This window comes from Acomys russatus, chromosome 20 (genome assembly GCF_903995435.1).
Source record: "Acomys russatus chromosome 20, mAcoRus1.1, whole genome shotgun sequence".
In the NCBI taxonomy this organism is placed as follows: Eukaryota; Metazoa; Chordata; class Mammalia; order Rodentia; family Muridae; genus Acomys; species Acomys russatus.
Genome location: NC_067156.1, coordinates 30,865,653 through 30,889,238, shown reverse-complemented (window position 1 = coordinate 30,889,238; position 23,586 = coordinate 30,865,653). Strand labels below are relative to the sequence as shown.

The 23,586-nt window shown below is 42.8% G+C and overlaps 1 protein-coding gene across 5 annotated transcripts in view; it reads left to right on the top strand.

Annotated features, from left to right (window-relative positions):
• The window catches only part of Ppp2r2b (protein phosphatase 2 regulatory subunit Bbeta), a 409,949-nt gene that overhangs the window by 297,310 nt on the left and 89,053 nt on the right, over positions 1-23,586 (top strand). For 4 of the 5 annotated variants that reach the window (XM_051163909.1, XM_051163910.1, XM_051163912.1 and 1 more), the window contains 2 exons: positions 15,421-15,518; positions 18,525-18,690. In XM_051163909.1, coding sequence (XP_051019866.1) covers positions 15,421-15,518; positions 18,525-18,690 — 264 coding nt within the window. The remainder of the gene's footprint in view (positions 1-15,420; positions 15,519-18,524; positions 18,691-23,586) is intronic. The other variant, XM_051163913.1, reaches the window with a different exon arrangement.

Genomic DNA, 23,586 nt, shown 5'->3' with positions numbered 1-23,586 from the left:
TTTTACATGGTAATTCCTCAGATCTGATGCACCTACTCTTTGTGTGTGCACATGCACATGTGTGCACGTGTGTGTGCATGTCTGTGCGTGTGTGCGTGTGTGTGTGTGTGTGTGTGTGTGTGTGTGTGTGTGTGTGTGTGTACGTGTACAGCATTAGAGGACATGAGTCCAGGTCATAATGTAACAAGCATCATTAAGATTAATGCAGTAACCCAAGAATCCAGACTGATTTTTGTGTCTGCTACTTTGAAACATTGAGCCGGGAGAGCAACACCATGGTCAAGAGCCACTTATGATCTCTTCCTGGGTTGACTGTACAGTCTACAGGGGAGACTGTAACAACACCAAAACACATGTAAAGCACCAGATTCCAGTATTTCCCGGGAAAAGCGTGGGGTCCTTGTCAAGAGCAGTGCAGAGAGCTGGGACAGGTGCTGTCAGAGATGGGTGCTCTCATTGGCTGCCATCTAAGTGGAAACTTTCAAGACTGAGGAGAGTGGGGAGGCCTTTAGGCAGAAGGAGAGAAGCTGCTTTGAGCACCCCACAGTGGAGGGAGGCAAGGTATTTGTATGGGCCCTGCAAGCAAGTGCAGGACTAGAATAGAGTAAGATGAGGTGTCAAGAGGCCATGTAATTCCACAAAGTTTCCTCACCGTTAAATGGCAAAGGCTTATGTTAGCCCACAGCTCCCTTAGCATGGAGTCTGGTACATTTTACTACTGGTTTCCATTCTGCTGAAGAAGCAGGAGGCGCACTTGAGATCATAGCTAGCCGGTACTGAATGACCTTTAGTGTTTAATATTGGATTCCATCTGTTGCCAGGTAAGACACTGACATCTTATTTCTTCCCAAGAACTTTCAGATCATAATCAACACATCACAATCATGACTAAGAAACTCTTGCTCAATTTCTTAGCAATCAGGTTCTCTGAGCCCCATAGGTTGGAGGAATGAGTTGATGAAAATTTCCCTAAAAACAGATAACTTGGAAAAAATGGAAACTTGGTGTGATTTCTGTTCCTCTCCCATCTACCATGTTCTAGGGTACTGCCTCTAAAAAATGGCTGCTTGGTTTCCCCAGAATGAGTTTTATTTTAGAAGTATACCAGACCAAGATGCTATAGCCATGAAATACCAGAAATAACACACTCTAGGGAAGTAAGCTGATGTACGGATTGTAGACCACAGACCAACAGTTGTGCCCATGAGCATCCTAACTTGCCAGCTGTGGACCAGCTCTGTCATGTATGCTGTGCACAGTAGATGAGCATAGACAGAGGCTAGGGAGATGGCAGAGAAACAGATAAGATTCTGTCCCTAGGGACCTCGTAAAATAGGGAGATAACATACAACCTTCATAGACTCAAACCATCTGTTGGCATTTGTACCATAACCCAATTTAAATGAGTCATACTCAATAAGAGGATGCCCACTAGCTTAGCCAAGTTTTAAATGGAAACTGTTCTTGCCTTGTTTCTAGAAGACACTAATTCTCAAATATTAGGTAGATGAAATGGAGTGAGAGCTGGTCAGCCAAGAGCATGCGTGTCTAGAGAGGGTGAAATACTAACTTGGATGAAATATCAAGTGTTGACAATGATGGTGTTATGCTGAGCCCAGTAAACACACCCTGACCCTTAGTGAGTAAAACCCGAAGTTCTGGATGATGGACTAAAGAAGATTCGTTCTAATAAAAACATACACATACACTCACATATACACACACAGACACAGGCACACACAGATAAATATACATAGAGACCCATACACAAAAACACAGACACAGACACACATACACACATACACATGCACATACAGGCACACACACACACACACACACACACACACTATGATTAAGAAAGTAGGTTTTTAGAACGCTTGTAAGATGGCTCAGGGAGTAAAAGTGCCTGCCAGCAAGCCTGAAAAATGAATTTGATCCCTGTGGCCCACGTGGTAGAAGGAATGAACTGATTCCTACAAGTTGTCCTCTGACCTCCACACTTGTGCCACACATGTGCCCGTGCACGCACATACACACATAAACAAGCACATGTATGCATGCACAAACACAAAATAACTAAATATGTAATGTCAAACTATTTGAAAAGCTTTAAAAAAATAATGAGCCAGTGAGATGGCTCAGCAGGTAAGGGTACTTGCTACCAGGCTTAAAAACCTGACTTTAGTCCCTAGGACCCACATAGGAGGAGGAAAGACCTGATTCCTGAACATTGCCATTTGCCCTACACACACACAGACACACAGACACACACACACACACACACACACACACACACACACACCATGGCAATGCATACTCACATACATACAGGTATGCATATACATACACACATAAATGCAATAATACATATATAAATGAAAAAATAAAGATGTGGAGACAAATTCACTGGCTCTATCCCAGAACTTCAGATGTTGAGGCAGGAGGATTGCCAAGAGTTCAAGGCCAGCTTACACTACATAGTGATATCCAGGATGGTCTGGACTATAGAATGAGACCACGTTTTTATACAAAAGCAGATGTGGGAACTACAGTTGAGTTCAAATCTCAGCTCCCCTGTTAGGCTCCCAAACTGGGGCAAGCTATTTGACCTCTCTGGACTACCATTTCTCTGCCTGAACAATAAAGAAAGATCTTAAGGTCAAGAAATTGGAGTGCTACTTCAGTGATGCCCAAAGCTCAGCCTCTGGATTCAGTGGATGATGTTGGAAACATACCTGGGGGAGTGGTACCCACACAAGGTCTAGTTCTGTGTCTAGAATGTAGGAAAGCAATTCAGTAAACGACCTTTCCAGAGAGCTCTGCCTTTCTAGTTTGCAATCATGTCATCTCCCTAAGACTGAAAGTGCTCGAAGCTGAGTCAATAGCTTGTTCATCTTAGGTGAGTCTTCTTCCTGACAATAGTACTCCTTTCCCTGTGGTCACAGCACAGTGGGGAATTTGTAGCCAGTGTTTCCATTAAAGACAGACTTCCTGGAAGACACATGCATAAATTGCTTGGACTGTCCCTGGCACCATCACCCAGATCTGGCCATTGGCAAATGTCTATAAATCTCACACAGGTCAAGGATGACCATGCAAAGGATTCTTTCCACTTCTGACAGACTGTTTCCATAGGGTAGGAACAGTGGTGAAAGCCACTCATCAAAGGCCATGAGCAGGTCACGCTGCCCATGTGGAAGTGATCTGGTGGTAATTGCACATCACTTCAAAGTGCCCACAGGTGAGCAGCCTTCTGCTTGGCAGGCAGACTGCTAGGTAAAAGAATAGAGCCCTTTTTGTACCTGGCTTCAAAAGAAAAAGAAGGTGGGAATAGGTGGGAAGGGAGGAAGAAACAAAACAACAATCGGGTTTTGGTTCCCTCACAGCTGCTATGGGAGGTCTCTAAAATGCCAAAGTATGGGAGGAGAAACGTAGCACTCTCTGGCTGCCTCTCCACCTTGGTTTTTAAGTGCAGTGAAATATATATATATATATATATATATATATATATATATATATATATTGGAAACTATGCCATTTCTATCCTTTCAAATGTGGAGTTTGGTGACATTAGTACAGTGCTAAATGTCTTCATAGTCATTTGTGTAGATAGGGTTTCAGTCTATCAACTATGGGGGTTTTGTTGCTGTTGTCACCGTTACTATCTGTCTTTTGGCATTCAGTAGAAATGGAACCTGCACAGATGTTCCTTCAAGAGTTAGTGGTGACATGTCCTGGTTCCTCCGTAAGTTCAGTCCTAGGTTCATTTAGTCATCCCATGCTGTTTCTTCTTCACCATTTCATTTCTCCTCAGATGTTGCAGCTTGCTCGCTGGCATATAAGCATGCTATTGTTTCTATAACATTATAAATTCCTTTGCTTTCCTCCCTTCATTGCTCTCCATCCTTCTCCATTTCTGTGCTGCCCTAAGTATGAAACCCAAGACCTCACACATGCTAGACAAGCCCTCAGCTATGAACTACTGTGTTCACAGAACACACACACACACACATTTCTTTGTTATTCTGGACAGCACAGCTCTTTGAGATATTTACTTAGTTACCATCTCAAATTTCTCTCCTTCTGTTCTTTTTTAATTACACTCCCACAGGTCCATAGAAATTATACTTCTCAAAGAAAAATGTGACTTTTACCTTATTACTGTAAATATGTCTCCCAGCCTTTTCTCTTGTCTATCAGTTGTATTGGACAATTCACTTCGCATCCAGGACACCAAGATTTCCACCAACATTTTAAAAAGTGTTTTTATTTTATGTGTATGAGTGTTTGCCTGCATATACAGACATGTATGACATGTGCAAAGTGCCCAAATAGGCCAGAAAAGGGCATCAGAACCCCTATAGTTGGAGTTACAGATTGCTGTAAGCCACTATATGGGTGCTAGGGCCTGAACTCGGGTCCTCTGCAGGAGCAACCATGCTCTTAAGTGATGAGACATCTCTCTAGCCCCTTTTCTCATCTTTTTTAAAGAATGCCCCAAGGTTCTACTCTTATCTTTCAATAAACAATCTCCTTGAGATCTCATACTATCTTGTGGCTTTTAAAATCATCTGAACACTAATAATCTTGAGAGCCTCGATCTCTAGACCCTACTCCCAGCAGCCCATGCACCAGCTCTATTTAGAAACTCTCACATTTCCTATACATGAAACTGAGCATCTGTTCATCCCTTCAAACGCCCACTTCACCCTTAAAATTCAAATCTCCAGTGTGGCAATTCTGAGGGCAAAGACCGTGGACTCCCTCCTACTGTCAGTTCATGCCCAAATTCCAACAGGCTGCCCTCAACACGCCTGCAGAGTCTGGCTTCTCCCCGCCTCTACAGCAGCTGCCTTGACCAGGGTGCCTCCATCTTTCTATCCTTCACCTGGGTGAGGTAGTGTGGTCCCTGTTGTATTCTCTATTGCACCCACTCCAGGCACAGCTTCCCATCCCCAAGCTGATTATCATAAAAATCTGCCCTTCCTCTATAGACTATTCCCCAGCAACCTTCCATTTTGCTTTATTATAAACTGTATGTGACAAAATATAGTTTTTAAATGTTTAATTAAAATATTATTATACTCCTTTTTTTTTCATTCCTCCAACTCCTTCTATGTATGCCCCATCCCTTGAACTCTTCCCATTTCCCTTCATTCCCTTTCATACTAATGACAACTTTTTCACTGTAATTGTTACATGCACACATTATTTATGCACAACTATATAAATACAACCTGATGGGTCCATTTGGTGTTGCTTGTATGTACATAACAGGGTACATGGCCCCTTGTTGTTAGAAAAGGAATCAAGAGGCTCAACCCTGGGGAATACTAACCCTCCCTCCCTCAGCAGTCAGTAGTTGCCTGCAGTTCTTTGTCTAAGGATGGGACCCCATTAAAACTGACTGTTTTAACCATTTTTTTTTAATGTGCAGTTTGGTGACATCCTAGTATATCGTGTTGCTGGCCCCATTTCACTCAGTCTAAGCCAAAGTGCTTGCTGAGTTGTTCAAGACCTTGACATGATCTGACCTCTCACTGTCCCTCCTTTGTTTTTTCCTTCTTTGCCCTGCTCTGGTTACCCTCATGCCTTGACACATGCATGCTCCTTCTTAGGACCTCTCCCTGCCCCCCTCAGTCTGGAAACCCTTTGCCTACTTCAGGCTGCCCTTTGAGGCCTTCGTGCCACTCTCAAGCCTCAACACTGTTCAGCTCTCCTGCTCAGTTCTATCTGACCCTCATAGAACACAATACAAAATGTTATTTTTGTGTCTAATCCCCCACAAGTAGAACATAAGCTCCATGTGAACGGATTTTTTTAAATTTTATTAACTACCTTATCTCAATTCCAGAAACAGTTCTTGACACAAATTTGTGTATCTAAAAATCCATTGGATGAACGGATGGATAGATGATGGATGGATTGGTAGATTATTTAATGCATCTACAAACATGGATTCATTCTTGATTTTTCTGTTTAATATTTTTCATCATTATATAAACTGTTACATTCAACTCCCTGGAAAGTGAAATACAGTGTGTTTTCAAAGTGTCCAGTTGTTAATGGAAAGAGAAAAGAAAAGCAAGAGGTGTGTATGGCTGTGTCTTTCCTTGGGAATATTAATTAAAGACTGGGCCCCATTGGTGATGAAATTGGCACTATTGATTCTGTCTCCCTGTTTGCTCTGTGTAAATCTGGTCTTGCTTTTAAGGCTGGAATTTTTTACCTGAAATGTTTTTATCATAGTCCTCAAAAACACTTCAACTTCTGGTCAGAAACAGGGAAAACTAATTTTCACGTGACTTGTCAAAATGTTGGCATACTCGGTTCTAGTACTGACCTGGAAATACCCACCTTACCATAATACTTTGTGAATTAACAGCTGTAGCATCTTCATGTTGCCATAGAAAGCTCATGTCTGGGGGAGGAAACTCCAACTCATTTCTTATTGCTTTCATTAATTTCTTTAGCCCCATATAGAATTTAAGAAGGAAAGTGTGTTAGAGTCCAACTGCCTTTATTTTGTACAATAGAAAACTCTTGAATGCAGGGATGTAGCAGAGGTATGTCACCTCAAGCTGTGACTGTGACTTCTTCTTGCTTTTTTTTTTTTTTTTTTTTAAGTGAAAACTGGGATTCATAGTATGTGGTCCAAAATCCTCTACTGCTAGCATCTTTGAGAAACCTCTCCCCTAACAGTGGGGGGACAGCATAAGAGAGAGGGGGGAAAAGAGGTGTGGAATCTGAAGGTCTATATCAGGTGCTTTCCTCAATCATTTCTTACCTCACTTTTTGAGACAGGGTCTCTCACTGAACCTGGAGTTCACCTATTGGCTAGAATCCCTAGACCACAAGCTCTGGAGATCCCAACCCCCACTCTAGCACTGAGGTTGCAGGAGCACACAGATTTTACACGGGTGCTATGGATCCAAACTCAGGACGCCATGTTTGTGTGGCAAGCACTTTACTGAACAAACTGGCATCCCAGCCTCTCTCCAACAATTTTTTTCCTATATGTCTCAATCTACCATGACTTCTCAGTCTTCTAAACTGGATACTCCCAAGCTCAAGGACCACTTGTGTTTGGGGACTGGTTTTTTTTTTTTTTCTTTTTTTACCATATCCCTAAAGCCCTAGCTCCATGGCATGTAAATAATATATATTCATTAGACAGAGTCCTTCCATATCGTAGCCACAGACTAAGAATTGACTGTCTGTCTTATTGTCACCTCCCTGTCTACTTGGCCTTGGTTCCTTTTCTTCCTTAACTGTGTGTTTTCTATACCTGTGGTTCATAGGGCCCTGTTATTCACTGATCCATCTGTCTGATTCTATAATCATCATTCATTGTTTCAAGTAAGAGCTCCCTGGGCTCCACACAACTTAAGAAAATGCTTTGCGCACCCATCCAGTGTATCATTCTTACTTTGCCTGGAGCTTTTTTGTTCACTATGTAATGGTCTACTTTGGTATTGGCTCTTCCTCAGCAACCCACCAAAGGACAGAAGATTAAGGGGCCTCCAACCTATGCTGAGACATCCAGCTAGTCACTGGAGTTTCCTTGTGGAGTTTATAATTTAGTGCATGAGAGAGGCGTTCAAATGATCCTACAACCACTGTAATAAGTGCTAATGACAAGAGATGATAACTTATGAAAGAGAAGTAAAGGGAGCAATGAAGCTGCAAATTAAAGGGAACTGGCCTGGCCTTGGGAGAAGTCACACAGTGTTTCCCTTGGAAAAGTGATATTTGAGCCAACTCTCAAATAGGTGAGTTTTAGCTCCAGGGGAATGGACATCTTGCCTTAACAACTTCAGAGCATCCGGCACAGCACAATTTTTGACTACAGATATGCCAATCAGATGCCATTGTAAGTGTGCCTAGGTGGCGCAGTCCCTGTCTAGGAGCTACCCACCCTTCTTTCTCCTTTTAGACCCGAAGCCCCGCCAACAATAGGGTCAGCTACAGATGCCCTGCATTGTTCAGATAAGAGACCTGAAAGGTTGGCAGGGTTTGCATCACCTGAGTAGTTAATTATTCCTCTGTGTTTCGGAAGGGTGAGTGACAGATGGAAGACACCTTGACAGCAGGTTCCGTTGCTCCCCACACAGCCTCTCGGGCAAGTCAGGACGGCTCTCACTTTCCCACTGCATTTCTCTGAGCTTAGAGGCGTGTCCTCGGAAAGACACCTCTACCCTGCGGGGGAAGGATTGGTCCATCCGTAGGGGAGCTCCCTCTTCCAGCAGCCCACATGTGTCTGTGTTGCCTCTCTATGGTTTGTACTGAAGATCTGGTCACCCTAGGGGAAACTGTGTGCCTTTTCATGGGAACAGCAGTGCTCATGACTCACTCTGCCTCCTACCATCTGGATTTTCACAGTTCAGCAGGCAGGGAGAGCAAAGCTCCTGAAGAGGGTGTGGTTATGTCCTCCTGTCGAAGGCATAATGTTATAATGGATGCCATGTGTAAACCACAGTGGGCATTCTCTCATACCTGCTTTCGTATTTGTACAGTTGAAAAATAAGGCGCCATTTCCACAGCAGGGAAAAAGGAAGCAAACCTCTCGGTCTTGCTAATTAAGCACATGGAAAGGAAAACTGCTTGTGTGGTAGTGAAATGGATGTGTGCACATGTGAGCCAGAGGAAGGAGGTTTGGGGGCAAGGAGCCCTGTTTTTCCAACTCATTATTCACTAATGATCTGGCTCTGTGCAGAGTGCTATGAGGAAGACCCAGCCAGAACAGCATGCATATGGACATGCTTTTAGGACTGAGATATAGTAAACCCTAAGGTCTCATCTTCAGCCCCACAAAAGAATCAACAAAGAATACTTTTAAGTTCAAATAACAGGGAAGTCACTCTAATAACAACTTAAGAAATAGTGCCAAGTATCTCACTAGTACGGACTTAGCTGTCCTGAGGAAGGTCATAGTTGTTCATCTGTCATTAAAAATATTGTCCATTTCTTCAACTGTTACATGCAGTCTATTAGCTTCTTAAAGTCATCCTCTGTTACCCCACATCCCATGAGAGATGCCACCCCCATATCATAAACACACACAATCACATGAAGACATAAAGCATATATCAAAAGAACACATAAATACATAAAACACAAGAATGAAACCTTCCCCCAGCAGGCTGGAGATATGTCTTAGCAGTTAAGAATGTGTAGCTCACAGCCACACCTATAACTCTAGCTACAGGGGAATCTGATGCCTCTGGCTTCTGTGGCACCTGACTTCACATGCACACGCACACACACACATACACATATACACACACACACAATTAAAAATTAATTTAGAAAAATAACCTTCCCTTGGAATCTTCAGCACTCTCTTGCCATTCCTCCACCCCACGAGCACTTCTCTTTATCGCATTGGTCAGGTCTTTGCCACCTGACTATGAACAAGTATAAACAATATCCAGACTTTTCAACCTCTATAGTTGGACCATGGAAAGACGTCAAGGAAGAAGCACCGGGTGGAGGCAACCCCGCAAGAGTCTCTACATAGCACACTGCCTGCCATTATCGAGCTCGGAGGAGAAGGGCAAATTGCCAGTTAACACTCCCAATCACAATACTGTGCACACTGTTAACTAAGGACACAACTGTGGTATGACCCTTAGGAAATAAAACTCTTGGATACTTCCACCTATGGTTTCCTCTGAGAGGAACACAGCATCAGGTTGAAGTTAAGACCAATGTAGACACAATTCATGATGCTCCAACTAAAGAAAAAGGATCCAGTTCCCCAGATAGGGTTCACATAGCAGAAATCAAGTCTAGATGGGAAGTGTAGAGCAGAGACTGCAAGGATGTAACTTGTATCTTGCCTCTTCCTGGGCCATAACCACATTGGTTCCCCTCCCTCTGACTGTGTTGGTAGAAAATATATTCTAATGAACTGTTTCAGTAACCAAAGCTTACGGGGGGGGGGGGCGGGAGAGAAATGTGACTTGAAAGCATAGATGCTAACTTATGACTGAGAACCAAGACCAGGAAAGGAGACCACAGTCTCACAGAGACAGGAGTCACTGATTCGCATGGGAAGACCAAGAGCTCCCCATTCCTTCGATGATCTACAGGACCATTGAGGTGTAATTAGAGATCCCTATGAAGATAGCGTGGGATGCACATGTCTATTCTCTCCATACTCCCACTGCCAATGAATATTGACACCTCATCGATAGTGATGCTCCCAATTTTCTTTAATACAGTCTTAGCAGCTGCCACCATTTCACCACTGTGAAATGCCGTGAGGTGTATTTTTTCATCCTCCCCAACATTGTGTCCTTAGTGAAGATACAAACAAAACAAAACAAAACAAAAAACCCAGCCTAGAGCTTACCTGGTCATCAGGAAAGAAATCCCAGGCTTGACTTGAGCAGAGCTGGGCAGCTGATACAGTAGGGCTGATGGCTCGCTAGCTTCAGAACATGTTTTAGATGAAAGATCAGGCTGGACTGCATTCCGCATTCATTCCATCACTGTGCTTGATGTCTGGAGGCAGCACCAGTGACCTGGTCAGTATGAGGGCTCCTCCAGTGGGCTCTGGGACTGTCTAACTCTAAGCTACATTGTCCTTTGATCAAAATGCCACCCCAGTCCGTATGACACCTAATCACACACGCACCTCCTTTGACTGGGTGCTCTGTCCTGACATCGGCCTGTGTGTGTGACATTTTGGGACATTGGGTTATCTCAGGGCTCCCTCTGTTTCCTTCAGCCTCCCATCTTATAAAGACAGCTACCGAGTGGACATCCATTGTTCGGGTAAACAGAGACTTGATCTAGTAAATGACTGGTGTGAAGATCTTGTAAGATGCAGAGATTAATTTGTAAAAGGAGTAAGTCAATCTTTACAGCACCAGCTGAGCTAGAAACAAGGTTAGTGGGGCCACCGTGCGGTGGAAATCAGCCCGATTGGATGGATGGGGAGCACGGCCAATCTCATACCACACGGGGTTTCCTTTAGAAACCCTCTAACCACATTTGGCCCCAGTCACTGTTTGGACTTTTGTTTTTCAGTTGGTGTACTCTCCCCCGACTTGGGGGAAATATTTGAGGTTTTAGTTTCTTACTCAACAGTGTAGTTAGATTGAAATGAAATGTAATGCAATATTGAGTTGTCTTAGAAACTATCTAAGGGTGCAAGTTGCCTGGCCTGGGAAGGACTGGTTTCTGCAGGCCATGCTTTGAGATGGGGTTGCTGTCGCTAAGTTTGGCAGCTTACGGCTATGGCTATGCCTAGTTCCCCTTCTTCCTGGGCTCACGGACGTTCTCCTGTCTTGAGCAGCATGGCCCCACTCTGTTAACAGCGTGTTTCAAACACAAGAGGGTGGGCCTCCGTGGGCTTGGTATTTTGAACTTGGAATGTGAAGGTGATTCATGAGTTTCCCATCAATTATTAAGCAGTCATAGATGGAGATAAGTGGAGATGGATGGGACGGTGACGTCGTCCAACTACCCCTAGCTGCTTTGCCATGATAAATGAGCCAGGCAACAGCAAAGTTCAAAACAGCTATCAACTGGACTGCAGCCACCGCCTATAGAGACCAGCTGCCTGGTAGGGTTAAAACAAATACGAATTCTTGGCGAGAAGACAAAGGAATTGGCATTCGAGCCACCCTTTCTCTTCACGAGGTTCACAAGGAAGATAGAGGCCTGGATAAGGGGGCAACTGCAAAACAAATGAGACACATTTTATGGTCGAGGGCAGTACCTTGTATTCCATAAAGGAGGGCTCTAGTGGTGTTGGCTAGGACTATGTGATTTCAATTGAATCCTCCCCTATTCTCAGCTATGTAGATTTTAAAGAAAGACACATATTTGTCCTCACTGGGCGTGTAGCTTTTGCTTTGCTGAGAGTGGCCTTCTCTAGGCAAGTGAGGGCACCTTTGGCTCTCACTGGAGAGGCTCCATAGCCACGGTCCAGAGTTTGTGTGTCAACGTTACCACCCAAGGCAAGGGTATAAACTCTAGGAGCTTAAAACTTAGCCTCAGTGAGCCAGGCATGGCAGCACACGCTAGTAATCCCAGCACTCGAGGCAGAGGCAGAGAGATCACAAGTTTGAGGCCAACCTAAACCTGAGGCCAAGGCAAAGCCTGAACTACAAACTGAGGCCTGTCTTAGACAAAAGAAAACAACAACAGCAAACAAACAAAGACGATGTGAACCTGGCATTTTTTTGTTCCAGGCTGGGACTCCCTACAGGCCTCCCCCCCCACCCCCGCCCTCTCGCATATGCTAGTGTTTGAGCAATTTGAGTCTTGACTCATTTCTTAGCACTTGACAGAAGCTAGGAACCGAAGAGACAACTGAGACTACCTGATGTTCTAGACAGCTTGGGAAGCTATTTCTGGACTCACTGAAAGGCCAGATGCAGCAGAGACGTCAGCAGCACACACTTAACACTCAATACGCCTCAGAGAGGGCATCCTAAGGCAGCTGCAGACAGTTAGCGGCTGACTTCTCCCAGCAAAGAGTAAGTGGGTAAGACACACAAGCTGTAAGGGAGACAAGAGATCAGATGCTTTGTGTGAAGTGGCAAGTCCTCCACCCGTGTTGGGCCTTGGTTCGTGGGTGCCTGGTATGTGAACTGGCCTTCCAAACTTATACCAAGGGCTTAGCAACCACCCCACTTATTCTGTGCTTCATTTCCTGAGAAAAATGGAATTGATTTCCAGTTTAGATCAATAAGGATTGAGGTCACCTTAGCTAAATGAAGATGATTATAAGCCAGAAATCATAGACACTTGACCCACAAGCCATAGGCAAGCCATAGACAAGATTTGTATGGGGAGCGGATATGCCTGTGTGGGCATGGTGCTTGTGTGAGGGGGCAGGTGCATGCCTACATGTGTGCGTCTGTGGAAATCAAAGGTTGTTGTTGTTCTATGTCTTCCTCCATTTCTTTCCATAGTTTTTGATATACTAAAATTATTGTTTGACGTTTTTGTTGGTAGTGATGGTGGTTTTTGGTTTTTTGTTTTGGTTGGTTTGGTTTTTTGAGACAGAATTTTTCTGTGTAATAGCCTTGGATGTCCTGACTCTCTTTGTAGACCAGGCTGACCTCGAACTAACAGAGATCCACCTGCCTCTGCCTCCATAAGTGCTAGAATTAAAGGTGTGTGCTACCATGCCCGGCTATTGTTTGGCACTTCCATACACATGTATAATGTACTTTCAAACAAACCATCTCATTACACTCTGTAATTCCCCACCCACTCCTACTGAACCCTTCTTATTCCTTTTTTTTTTTTAAAGATTTATTTATTATTATGTATACAGTGCTGTCTGCATGTACACCTGCAGGCCAGAAGAGGGCATCAGATCTAATTATAGATGGTTGTGAGCCACCATGTGGTTGCTGGGAATTGAACTCAGGACCTCTGGAAGAGCAGTCAGTGCTCTTAACCGCTGAGCCATCTCCCCAGCCCCTTTTTTTTTTTTTTTTAGATATTCTCTTTCACTGAACCTGGGGCTCCCCAATTGGCTAAGACCAGCTGACCAGTGAGGTCCCAGAATCTTTCTGACTCTACCTGCTAGCACTGGGATTAGAGGTGGCTACTGCACACTCAGCTGTTGTCTGAGTACTCAGAAACCAAGCTCAGATCCTTATGCTTACACAGTAAGCACTCTACCACCAAGCCTTCCACTCAGCCTACAAATAAGATTTTCTAGCCAGGCAGTGGTGGTACATTCCTTTAATCCCAGCACTCAGGAGGCAGAGGCAGGTGGATCTCTCTGAGTTCGAGGCCATCCTGGTTTACTGAGTGATTCCAGGAGAGCCAGGGCTACACACAGACAAACCCTGTCTCAAAAAAACTAACAGAAAAAAAATGGTAAAGATTTTCTTTTTACCACTGGGCTTGGTAGCATGCACCTGTAATCCCCGATTTCAGGAAATAGAAGCAGGAAGATGTCAAGGTAGAAACCAGCCTGTGACAGATCTGACATCAAATCAAATCTAGATCACCCAGAGAGACCCTCTCTCATAAAAAGAAAAGAAAAAAAACCAGCATAGATTGTTTTTATTGTCATGTATTGAAGAGAAAGCATATTATTGGTGTATAAGAATTTGAGATATTTACGTTAAGATCTACATGCCTGGGTGCTAATTCCTCAAAGACAGCATGCACTATGCTACACTTGTTCCTCAAAAGGAGCCGCTAATATCCATGGTCCTTCCTTGCCCCGGAGAGTTTGAACTGACTCCTGATAAGGCCAAAATAAAACTTGGACTGTCTTTAAGTAAGCCTCACTTGAAAGTGACAAAGGCTTGTGACTTACTCTCCTGACTTCTGCACAAAGAAGAGGAAATAAGAATAGTTTCTATATCTAGAAAGGAGAGAATTTTATGCTACTTATCTGAAGAAAGGGGCATAACAAGAACATCGTAAAACAATACACAAGTAAGATGTAAGACTTGATCGTCGCCACGGCTTCTCCCCTCACCCTTGCCTTAGCTGTCACAGGTTCAGTCTGAGGCAGTCCTCTGTCAGAAGCCATGATCACAATTCTTTACCTCTTATTCTTTTCCCTTTCTTTTCTCTTTTATGCTCTTTCTTCCTTATCTCTAAGCTTACTTGCACCCTCCAATTGTTGAAGCCGCAGGAAAGGATGATTATGGGAGAATTAATCTCTGACATTTTTCTAAAACTGGCCCTAAGCCAGTCATAGGTAATTCACCAGTCCTTGGGCCATGGTGGTAATGTGGTAAGGAGCACTGATGCTGATATTCCTTTTGTGGTTGTCTGTGCTCTCAGTCCCTGCTCCCTGCTGCCTGCACCTCCCTATAATACTCCCCTGACCCTGTGACACTGTCTTTCCAGTACCGTGTCCTGGAAAAGGGCGTGCGTGCTCTCCAGAGGATTGCTGGGCTTATGCAAGAGGGGAGAGAGTACTAGTGAACTTGGAGGACTAGTGGAGTGCCCCAGTAACACCTACGCTCTCCTGTGATTGGCATCAGCATCAATCAATGCAGATGCACCCTCCATGCTCAGGCCTAACCCCGACCCCTGGCCACAGCACTGATACCAGTCTCGGGGACTTTGTTGGCGTGGAAGAGGGCTCTGTGGTTAGTGAAAATTAACAAGGAAAAAGTACCATTTCCATGGGCAAAAAGAAATTCACTGTCTCTTCCTATAAAACAGAAGAGTGTGAACTCACCTTGCCCCTCTGTTGGTCCCAGATGTTCCAGGAGCCCACAGTGCAGCGGGGCACCTAAGGGAATCCACTTTCCTAACTGCTACTTCAGTGGTACTTACAATGCAGAACATAAAACCCTGTAAATTCCGCTGCACAGCCGGAGCCCTGAGCCTTTAAATGCACAGAAAAGTGTGTCTATTATCTAGCCTTTCAAAGTAAGTGTGCAGTTACTTAAATTGCTTTTGTCTTCTTCTTTTCAGCTGACATTATCTCTACGGTAGAATTCAACCACACGGGAGAGTTGCTAGCGACAGGGGACAAGGGGGGTCGGGTTGTAATATTTCAGCGAGAACAGGAGGTAAGTATCAGCCAATTGGAAATTCCCATTTTCTTCCCTTTTTAGAGGAGGCCTCCCACCGTGCCTTAATCCTCACGTGTCTGTTTCCCTTAACCTTGCCTGCCGCTTCTGCTCACCAACAGTAAAACTGCCAAAAAGTCATTAGCATCCACTGTTCTAAGTTCAAGCCCACAAAAGCACCTCACAGAGGGTTCTCCCTGGGCAGGCCTTATCATTCTGATAGTGAACAGCGGAAAGCAGTAGCCTTCCTCATCTGACCTACAAAATTCCACAGGTGCTTGTGGAGGAGCAAACTCCAGCTGTTGTCTTGGGATCTCTCCTCCGGGTGTTGAAATTCAATCTCCCTTCATTTCAGGTACTGCTAGAATACATAGGAGAGAAAAAAAAAAAAAAAAAAAAAAAAATATATATATATATATATATATATATATATATATATATATATATATATATCTTTATTTGAAAACAGTTGTAAAGAGGGCATATTGGGTCAATAGGGAGGAAAGTGATCCTCAGCCTACCCAACGGGCGAAACCCTCCAAAAAGGCTCCTCTGCCCAGCATTGGGTATACATTAGTGTGGGTCCCTGGAGCTGGGTATGTCATATAACTGCCATTTCAGTGGCTGGTTTCCTCCTGAGGTTTCGGTTCTGCTAGGAATTCTCTCTCGTTTTCATATAAATTGAGGATGCTCCCCCTCCCGTTCCTATTTCTGTTTTCTCAGAAAGGAATTATGGCCTGGGTTGATTTCCTTGTCCTCTCCTGGCACACTCTAGTCCCTCCAGCAGGGCAGTCTGTGTTCTAGCAACTCTCCCATCTGCCACTGCCCTGCCTCTGAGATTCACTGGGCACTGGGGAGGCGTGAGGGAGGCCCGGTGTTAGAGGACAGCTCCACAAGAGACTTCCTGAGCAATTTAATGCCCGCTTTGTGCCTCCAAGCCATTTGCATTACACCTCCCCCTCAAAAGAGGAAAGCCTCATTTAGGGGTGATATATTTGGTAATTGCACATTATTTGCAATTAATTTCTATAAGGGCGTCATAATCCCTCGGGGTTCTGTGTAAATTCAAGTGCTCAGCATTAAATCAGGCACCCAGCCTATTACATTGGCCCTAGTAACATGAAAATGTAGTTGGCAAGTAAGAACTAAATCGCTCTTCGTGACCTGGAATTTTTCCTGCTTTTTCCAGAACTGCCTGGTGCTAATTGGTCTGGCACATGCTACACACACTTGACAGTCTGATTTGGATGGTAGCAAATCAACCCTCTTAGAAATATACTGTTTAGATGGACCAGGTCTCCGTGAATAAGCAGGAGAATGGCAAGGATGTCAGCTTCTAAAACCCTTTGAAAACTGATTTTCAAATCTCCAATTAAAAAAAAAAATCCAATTAGGTTCACAGCTATGATTAAAGGAACTAGAGGAACTGTTTAGCATAAATTACCCAAGGCTGCATGTTACCAGTAATATTCCATCCCACATTTTCTGCTAGCTATTTATAGGTTTCACCTATTTTCATTTAAGGGGAGATTTGGGGAGCCTGACCCATTGGGAGAAGAATGGGGACACACCTTCCAAGGCAGTGTGAGTGCATTCACTGGGACATAGAAGTCAGTGAGGATGAGGATCATGGAGCTTAGAGACATCGTTTGGGCGTGCTGACTCTTCAGTTGCTCCCAGACAAACTGCTCAAAAGGACCCCAGTCCCAGTCTCTGCATCCTCTAGGCTCAGCAGAAGCGCCCGCTTCTGGGCACACTGAGATATGCCTGTGGGTGTCCTGTGTCCATCGAAAATCATATATCCTAAACCAGGCCTTTTCTTTAAAATCAAACATCGATTTGAAATGTGTTTGATAAGACCCAAATATTAATTTTTGAACAGATTTTCAAACCAAATCTCAAAACCATGGGTAACATGGTTCTAAAATTCATGTAATATGACCTTCCCTCTTGTCTCTTTTTCTCTTTGCTCCTCAATAAGCCTTTTCTCTCTCTCTCTCTCTCTCTCTCTCTCTCTCTCTCTCTCTCTCTCTCTCTCTCTCTCTCTCTCCACCCTTTCCCTATCTTCAGGCCTTGGCTTTGTGTTCCGGGATCTCATCATTTATTTAGTTCCTGCTGTTTGCACTTTACATAATTAGTGCTAGGGGAGAGTCACAGGTAGAGCCCATCACTCTCTCCATGATGCAGATGGCGCTCATGTGCAGATGGCTCTTTCATCACTTATGCTGGATAAAAAGGGAGGCGGGAGGGACTGGTGCCCAAATCTGTTCCTCAAGAGCTAAGTGACCTTGGAAGAGTCACTTATCTCTCTGAGCCTCTGGGTTCCATCTAGGTGGTTGCTCTACTTACCTCTTCGAGATCCCGTGAGCCTTTGCTACAGCTTTGCATCTTTCATAGGGATTGATATAAGTATGTGTGAGCATTATCACAGAATGGCCCACTCAGCACTTCCTGAAACACACAAAGATTTGAATATTAAGTCTTCTATTTGTATTGCTTGCCAAGTCTTGTCCTATTTTAACTCCCTCCTCCTCTTCCTCTTCTCCTTCCTTTTTTTTTTTTTTTTTTTTTTTTTTTTTGACAGTTTTAGCCCTGGCTATCCTGGAACTCACTTTGTAGACCAGGCTAGCCTCAAACTCAGAGAGAACCGTTTGCTTCCCATGCTGGGATTAAAGGCATGCACCACCATGCCTTGCAACTTTTGTTTCTATGTATATGTTATGATATATACTTTTTGTTAATATAGTTTAAATATGTAATTTACAAATATATATGTATGTATATGTGTGTGTGTGTATGTTTCTGATATTTGCCAACACATTGCATGCTTTGGGGACCAGTAAACCAAAGCTGAGCCTATGGCTGCAGTGATCTTAGGCTCCACTCTCCCTGATGCAGCCTTCCTGCACACCCCTAATGGCTTTTCTCAGAGGGGAAAAAAGAATCCACGAGTTGGCACTTGCTTTAAATGGTTTAACCTTCTCTGTGTGCTTTACCTTCCTACAGAGTAAAAACCAGGTTCATCGTCGGGGTGAATACAATGTTTACAGCACATTCCAGAGCCATGAGCCCGAGTTCGATTACCTGAAGAGTTTAGAAATAGAAGAAAAAATCAATAAGATAAGATGGCTCCCTCAGCAGAACGCAGCTTACTTTCTTCTGTCTACCAATGGTATGTGGAGGAAGGTTTTTCTTTATTCCTATTTGATACTTTACAGTTAACTAGACTTGTTAGTCTCCCTTAGCCTCAGTGTTCTTCTGTCCCTTGTAAAAAACTTAGAAACTCTGTTTGCATGACAATTAGCAGTATTCATGGTGCATGTGGAGTTGGACTCTGTAAATAGTATCTATGCTTTTTATAAATATCAAATTTATGACCCAATTTTGTGGAACCCGTTATCTGCAGTTTCCTAATGTAGATTGCTTGCAGGTGTTTGGGGAATGTCACTTCCTGTCTTAAGATTCATTGCATGTTACTCTGGGAATGCATTTCAGGAAACTCGACATGCTGTCGGCATTTTGAAAAATAGTTATTAATCCCTGAATATAATTTAGGGTCTGCAAAGCAGATGTCTGTGTATCTGAGGAAATCACATTCTGAGCTGCGAGCACAAGACCAAAGGAGATGGGGATACTTCCAAAAACTGGTCAAGAAACATAGTCTCTTAATCCGCCTTCCAACTCCCCACGTCCTAGCGTTTGTTTAGGAAGAAGTGACATAAATATAAAAGAGGGCATTGGGTACTGAGAGGTGAATAAAGCATGGTCATGCCATGATGGCACGCCAGGGTTTTAGCCCTATCCTCGGGGGGGAAAAAGCCAGCTGAAATTCAGTCACTACTGAAGGATGCTGATGGAAAATGGTAACAAGAGGACTCAGAGAGAAAAAGTAAAGACCATTGCCCAAGGAAAGGAGTTGAAGAGTGATTCGTTTTATTGTGTGACAAATACATGTTTAAATGTAACTTAAGATTCTCATATCACCCCTACGCAGATCTAGCCAATGGACAGGACATTCTCCACAGCTGAGTGGAGAGTGGGATCTGACTTTCACATGTACTCTGGTGCCTCATATTTGACCATGTCCCCTGGATGGGAAGGCCTGGTGGCACTCAGAGGAAGGATAGCAGGCTACCAAAGAGACTTGATACCCTATGAGCATATAAAGGGGGAGGAAGTCCCCGTTAGTCACAGTCATAGGAGAGGGGAGTAAGGGGAAAATGGGAGGGAGGGAGGAATGGGAGGATACAAGGGATGGGATAACCATAGAGATGTAATATGAATAAATTAATAAAATTTTAAAAAATTTTCATATCAAGGACAGAAAAATGGAGACGATGTCTACACTACAATCAGGCATATATTCTTTTTATAGAAGAGAAAAACACATAGCAAAAGAGTTCCTATTACTAAGTCTTGGCTGTGCCCTGTGAGTCACTTGTAAATCCTTTATCATTTTAATTTTGAAAGTGTATACAGTGGAGTCGTAGATCAGCCTTACAGAAAAAAAAGGGGGGGAATGTAATGCAGATGGCCCCAAATTCCTCAAATACAAAGACAGTGTGTAGATCTAAAACATGGCATTCCTAGATTAGCTACTTGGGAGTTATTCAAGCATACTTCAATATGAACAGGTCTTTATTTGTTCTTTTTTTTTTTTTTTTTTAAGGTTCTAGTTAATGTCATTTCTTCTCATAGCTGGGTTGTTTGTTTGTTTTTGTTTTGTTTGTTTGTTTGGTTGGTTGGTTTTGTCCTGTTTACTTTTCACAACCTTGGTCTCTTGGAGGCCAAATAACCTCATCTTATTTTCATTTATTCTCTTGCGGCTGCTTTTTGTTCAAGTCTCGTTTAAAGACTTTGTTGCTACCCACCACTCAGAATGAAAGAGGCTCGTGGTAGTTTTAATGTAATTACTTCAGTTGCAGGGAAGTGTCTGATTGTCTTCCATAGCTAGATTACATTATATTATGAAATTTAGCCTATTGATTATTGCAGTAAAATCCAAAGGCTTATTAACTACTTTGTAGGGGGGATGGGAAAGAAAGCAAAATTCAATGAAGATTAATTATATAGCATAATGTTCTGTTAATTGAGTTTTTAAATAGTTTTTTGATTAACAAGGATATTATCTTCCCATTTGGGATGCTATTTTACATGCCAACCACATCTCAAAATGACTCTTCTAAGAAAAATCCCCATGTTCTTATATGGTTTTCTTTTCTATGCTAATATTGAGGTTAAAAATACGCACATACGCACACACACACAAGGCAAATAGTTTAATATTCAAAATTTTATGGAAGACAGTGGGAATTACTTATGTAAAAGAGAGAATGAAGATAAATGATAAGGTTGTATTTAAGGCTGCCACAAGTGATGATGAAGTACTCAGAGAACAAGCCAGAAGAAAGAAAAAGCCGTTATTCACATTAACAGCTGCATGCGCCTTGGAGTCCACCCCCCCGCCCCCCCGCAAAGCTTCAAGATTCTGAGTCAAATGAAAATACTGTGATAATAAAGTCAAGTACTACCCCAGGCAACACAACCTTGGGGAACTGGATTGAATTCTCCATCAATTATCTTTTTGAGGGAAAGGGTGCTTATCTCATTAGTTGAGTAGAGTTACTAATTCTACTAGAATATGTTTTTTAACTTCACAACATTTAAAGAAAAGTAAAGCTAACATTCCACTGTGAAACGGGCCTTGAGATTATTTGTCACACAAAGGTACATTGATGTGTCTAGCCTACTTATCTTGCCTGGATGCTTATGCTGAGAAAGGCAGAGTGCTAAGGTGTTCATAGTGAAAATTAAGAAATTTCCCAGACACAAAACAAAGACAATGTATGTTCTGATACATGAGAATTCCTGCTAGTGTCTTTTAGAGAAAAAGAAAAAGGTATAAATAATGTGCTTATTAACAGAAAGATGATATATTCTACAGGTATTTGTAAGCCAGGTTTTTAAATATAATAATGTGAAAAGAGTACTTTCCTAGCCAATATTTTATTAAAATACCATATGAGTGCATATTTCCTCATATGATTTGATTCCTCTATAGCTTAATAACAAGTCTCCCACTATTAGGCTTTTAGTGGTTAATACATTCTTCCTCCAAATTGTATATCCTGTAGTGTATTGCATTTCTCGTAATAAATTCAGTAAATACATGTATATGGATAGATGTTGATATAAATATACAATCAGGTAAAATGTATATATTACCTATATGGTGCAGTTAGAAATAGTTAAACAAGGAAATAGTGGGAGACTATAAAGAAAATGTACACAGTAATCTTCGACTACTGGAACTAAGGGAAGCTTTTTCTTTTTTAACCTTGCTGCTCATTCTCATTTTTCAATTATAGCAGCAAGTACCTCTTATATAATAAAAGGGAAATGATTAAATACATAACTTAGTATACATAATGTCATTGTAGTTCCCTGCCTCAAGATACTGCACACAGAAAATAAAGGAATATTTATAAGAGATAGTAATGATGGAGCATATCTGCAGTCCCAGCACTAGGCAGAAAGATAAAGGTGGTCTCTTTTCTGGGCTACCCAAAGCTATATAGGAGACACAATTCAATAAAATAAAGAATATATATAAAATTTTGACCATGGATTATCCCTAACTGGAGGTCATATAAGCAGCTTTTATCTTTGTGTTTTACCTGTGATTTCTATTTATCTCTATATCAATTTGTCATTTATAGTATAAAATATAATATTAAAATGAATTTGGGCACATTTCAAAGCCAAAAAAAAATGAGAAAAGATTTGGTGGTGAAATTGACTGGTTCATTGGTTGTTCTCAGCCACTGCTTATGAGGAACAAATCAAGGGACTATACATATGGTCCGTGTTTAACTTTCTCACTCTAAGAAAGCATCCTCATATGAACAGGCTCTCAAGAGAGCGTGGAACAAGAGGGATGTGAACATAGAGTTAGCACTTTCTAAATTAAGCCCACAGCTGGAACAGGCTCTCCTCCCAGTACAAGTCAAAGTGAGCACACAGATGAGAAGGCATGGATCCCACACCAAACATGAGAGTAGGCCTGGATGCCCAAATAACACCCAGGTGTATGAAACTAGATTTTTACTAAAATATCCCCATAGCTGCTGACAGACAACAACATGGTACTTTAAGACCTCTAATGGCAGCACATGAAGTACTGTGAGGTCCTGTGCCTTTGTCTGCAAGAGCGGTCCTCCCAAAGGTGAAAAACTGGGGAAGTGATGGTGTGGCCCCTAGGGTAGTGGAGAAAACCAAAGAAGTCATATTAAAGGCAATTAGAGGCACAGCTTTTTTTTCTCCAGAAAAATAGAGACATCCTTGTGGGATGAAGCTCAAGGCAAGAAATTAACCTTATTCGTACTGCAAATTGTGGCATGGAAAGCTAATTCTAATGGCAGCTGCTATTTGGACACTATCATTAGAAGTCCAACATGGTTAAAGATGCTGATTCATTCTGTCCTAAGACCCCAATAAGAAAGATGCCATTCCTACTGGGGTACAGAGTGACAACTGTGTACTGTTGAAATCTATGGATGGACGTAATCTGGAATTGAAATTTAAGTGAGCATTCTGCACTTCCTTGTTTTCTGATGACCAATCCTGACTGCAGCACTACTTTGTATGTGCCTTCTTACAGGACCATAGTCCTTGGCCATGTGGCTCTTGAATGAAAAATAAGAAATAAAAGAAAAAGGGCATGACTGCTCCTAGGTATGGTGGAGGAGGAAGTTTATTGAACATACGAGGGAGAAAACATCCAGAGGCACAGACAAAGGCATCTGGAAGTATCCAGAGTGAATAGGGTCAGACTAAGCCAGGCCGTGTGAGGAAAGACGCAAGAGAGCAAGAGGGAGCTGGTAAACAAGAGGGGCAGCCTGGCCTGAGAGACTGGCATACCCAAACCTGCTGAGTTATATAGGATCAGAGGAGCTCAGAGAAAGGGCAGCCCAGCTGTTGAGCTGGAAAGTTCAGGGAAGAGACAGGGTATGCTAGCCAGAAGGACTTTGTAATAGGTAGGGACTGAAGGGTTCTGGGAGAACCTGGC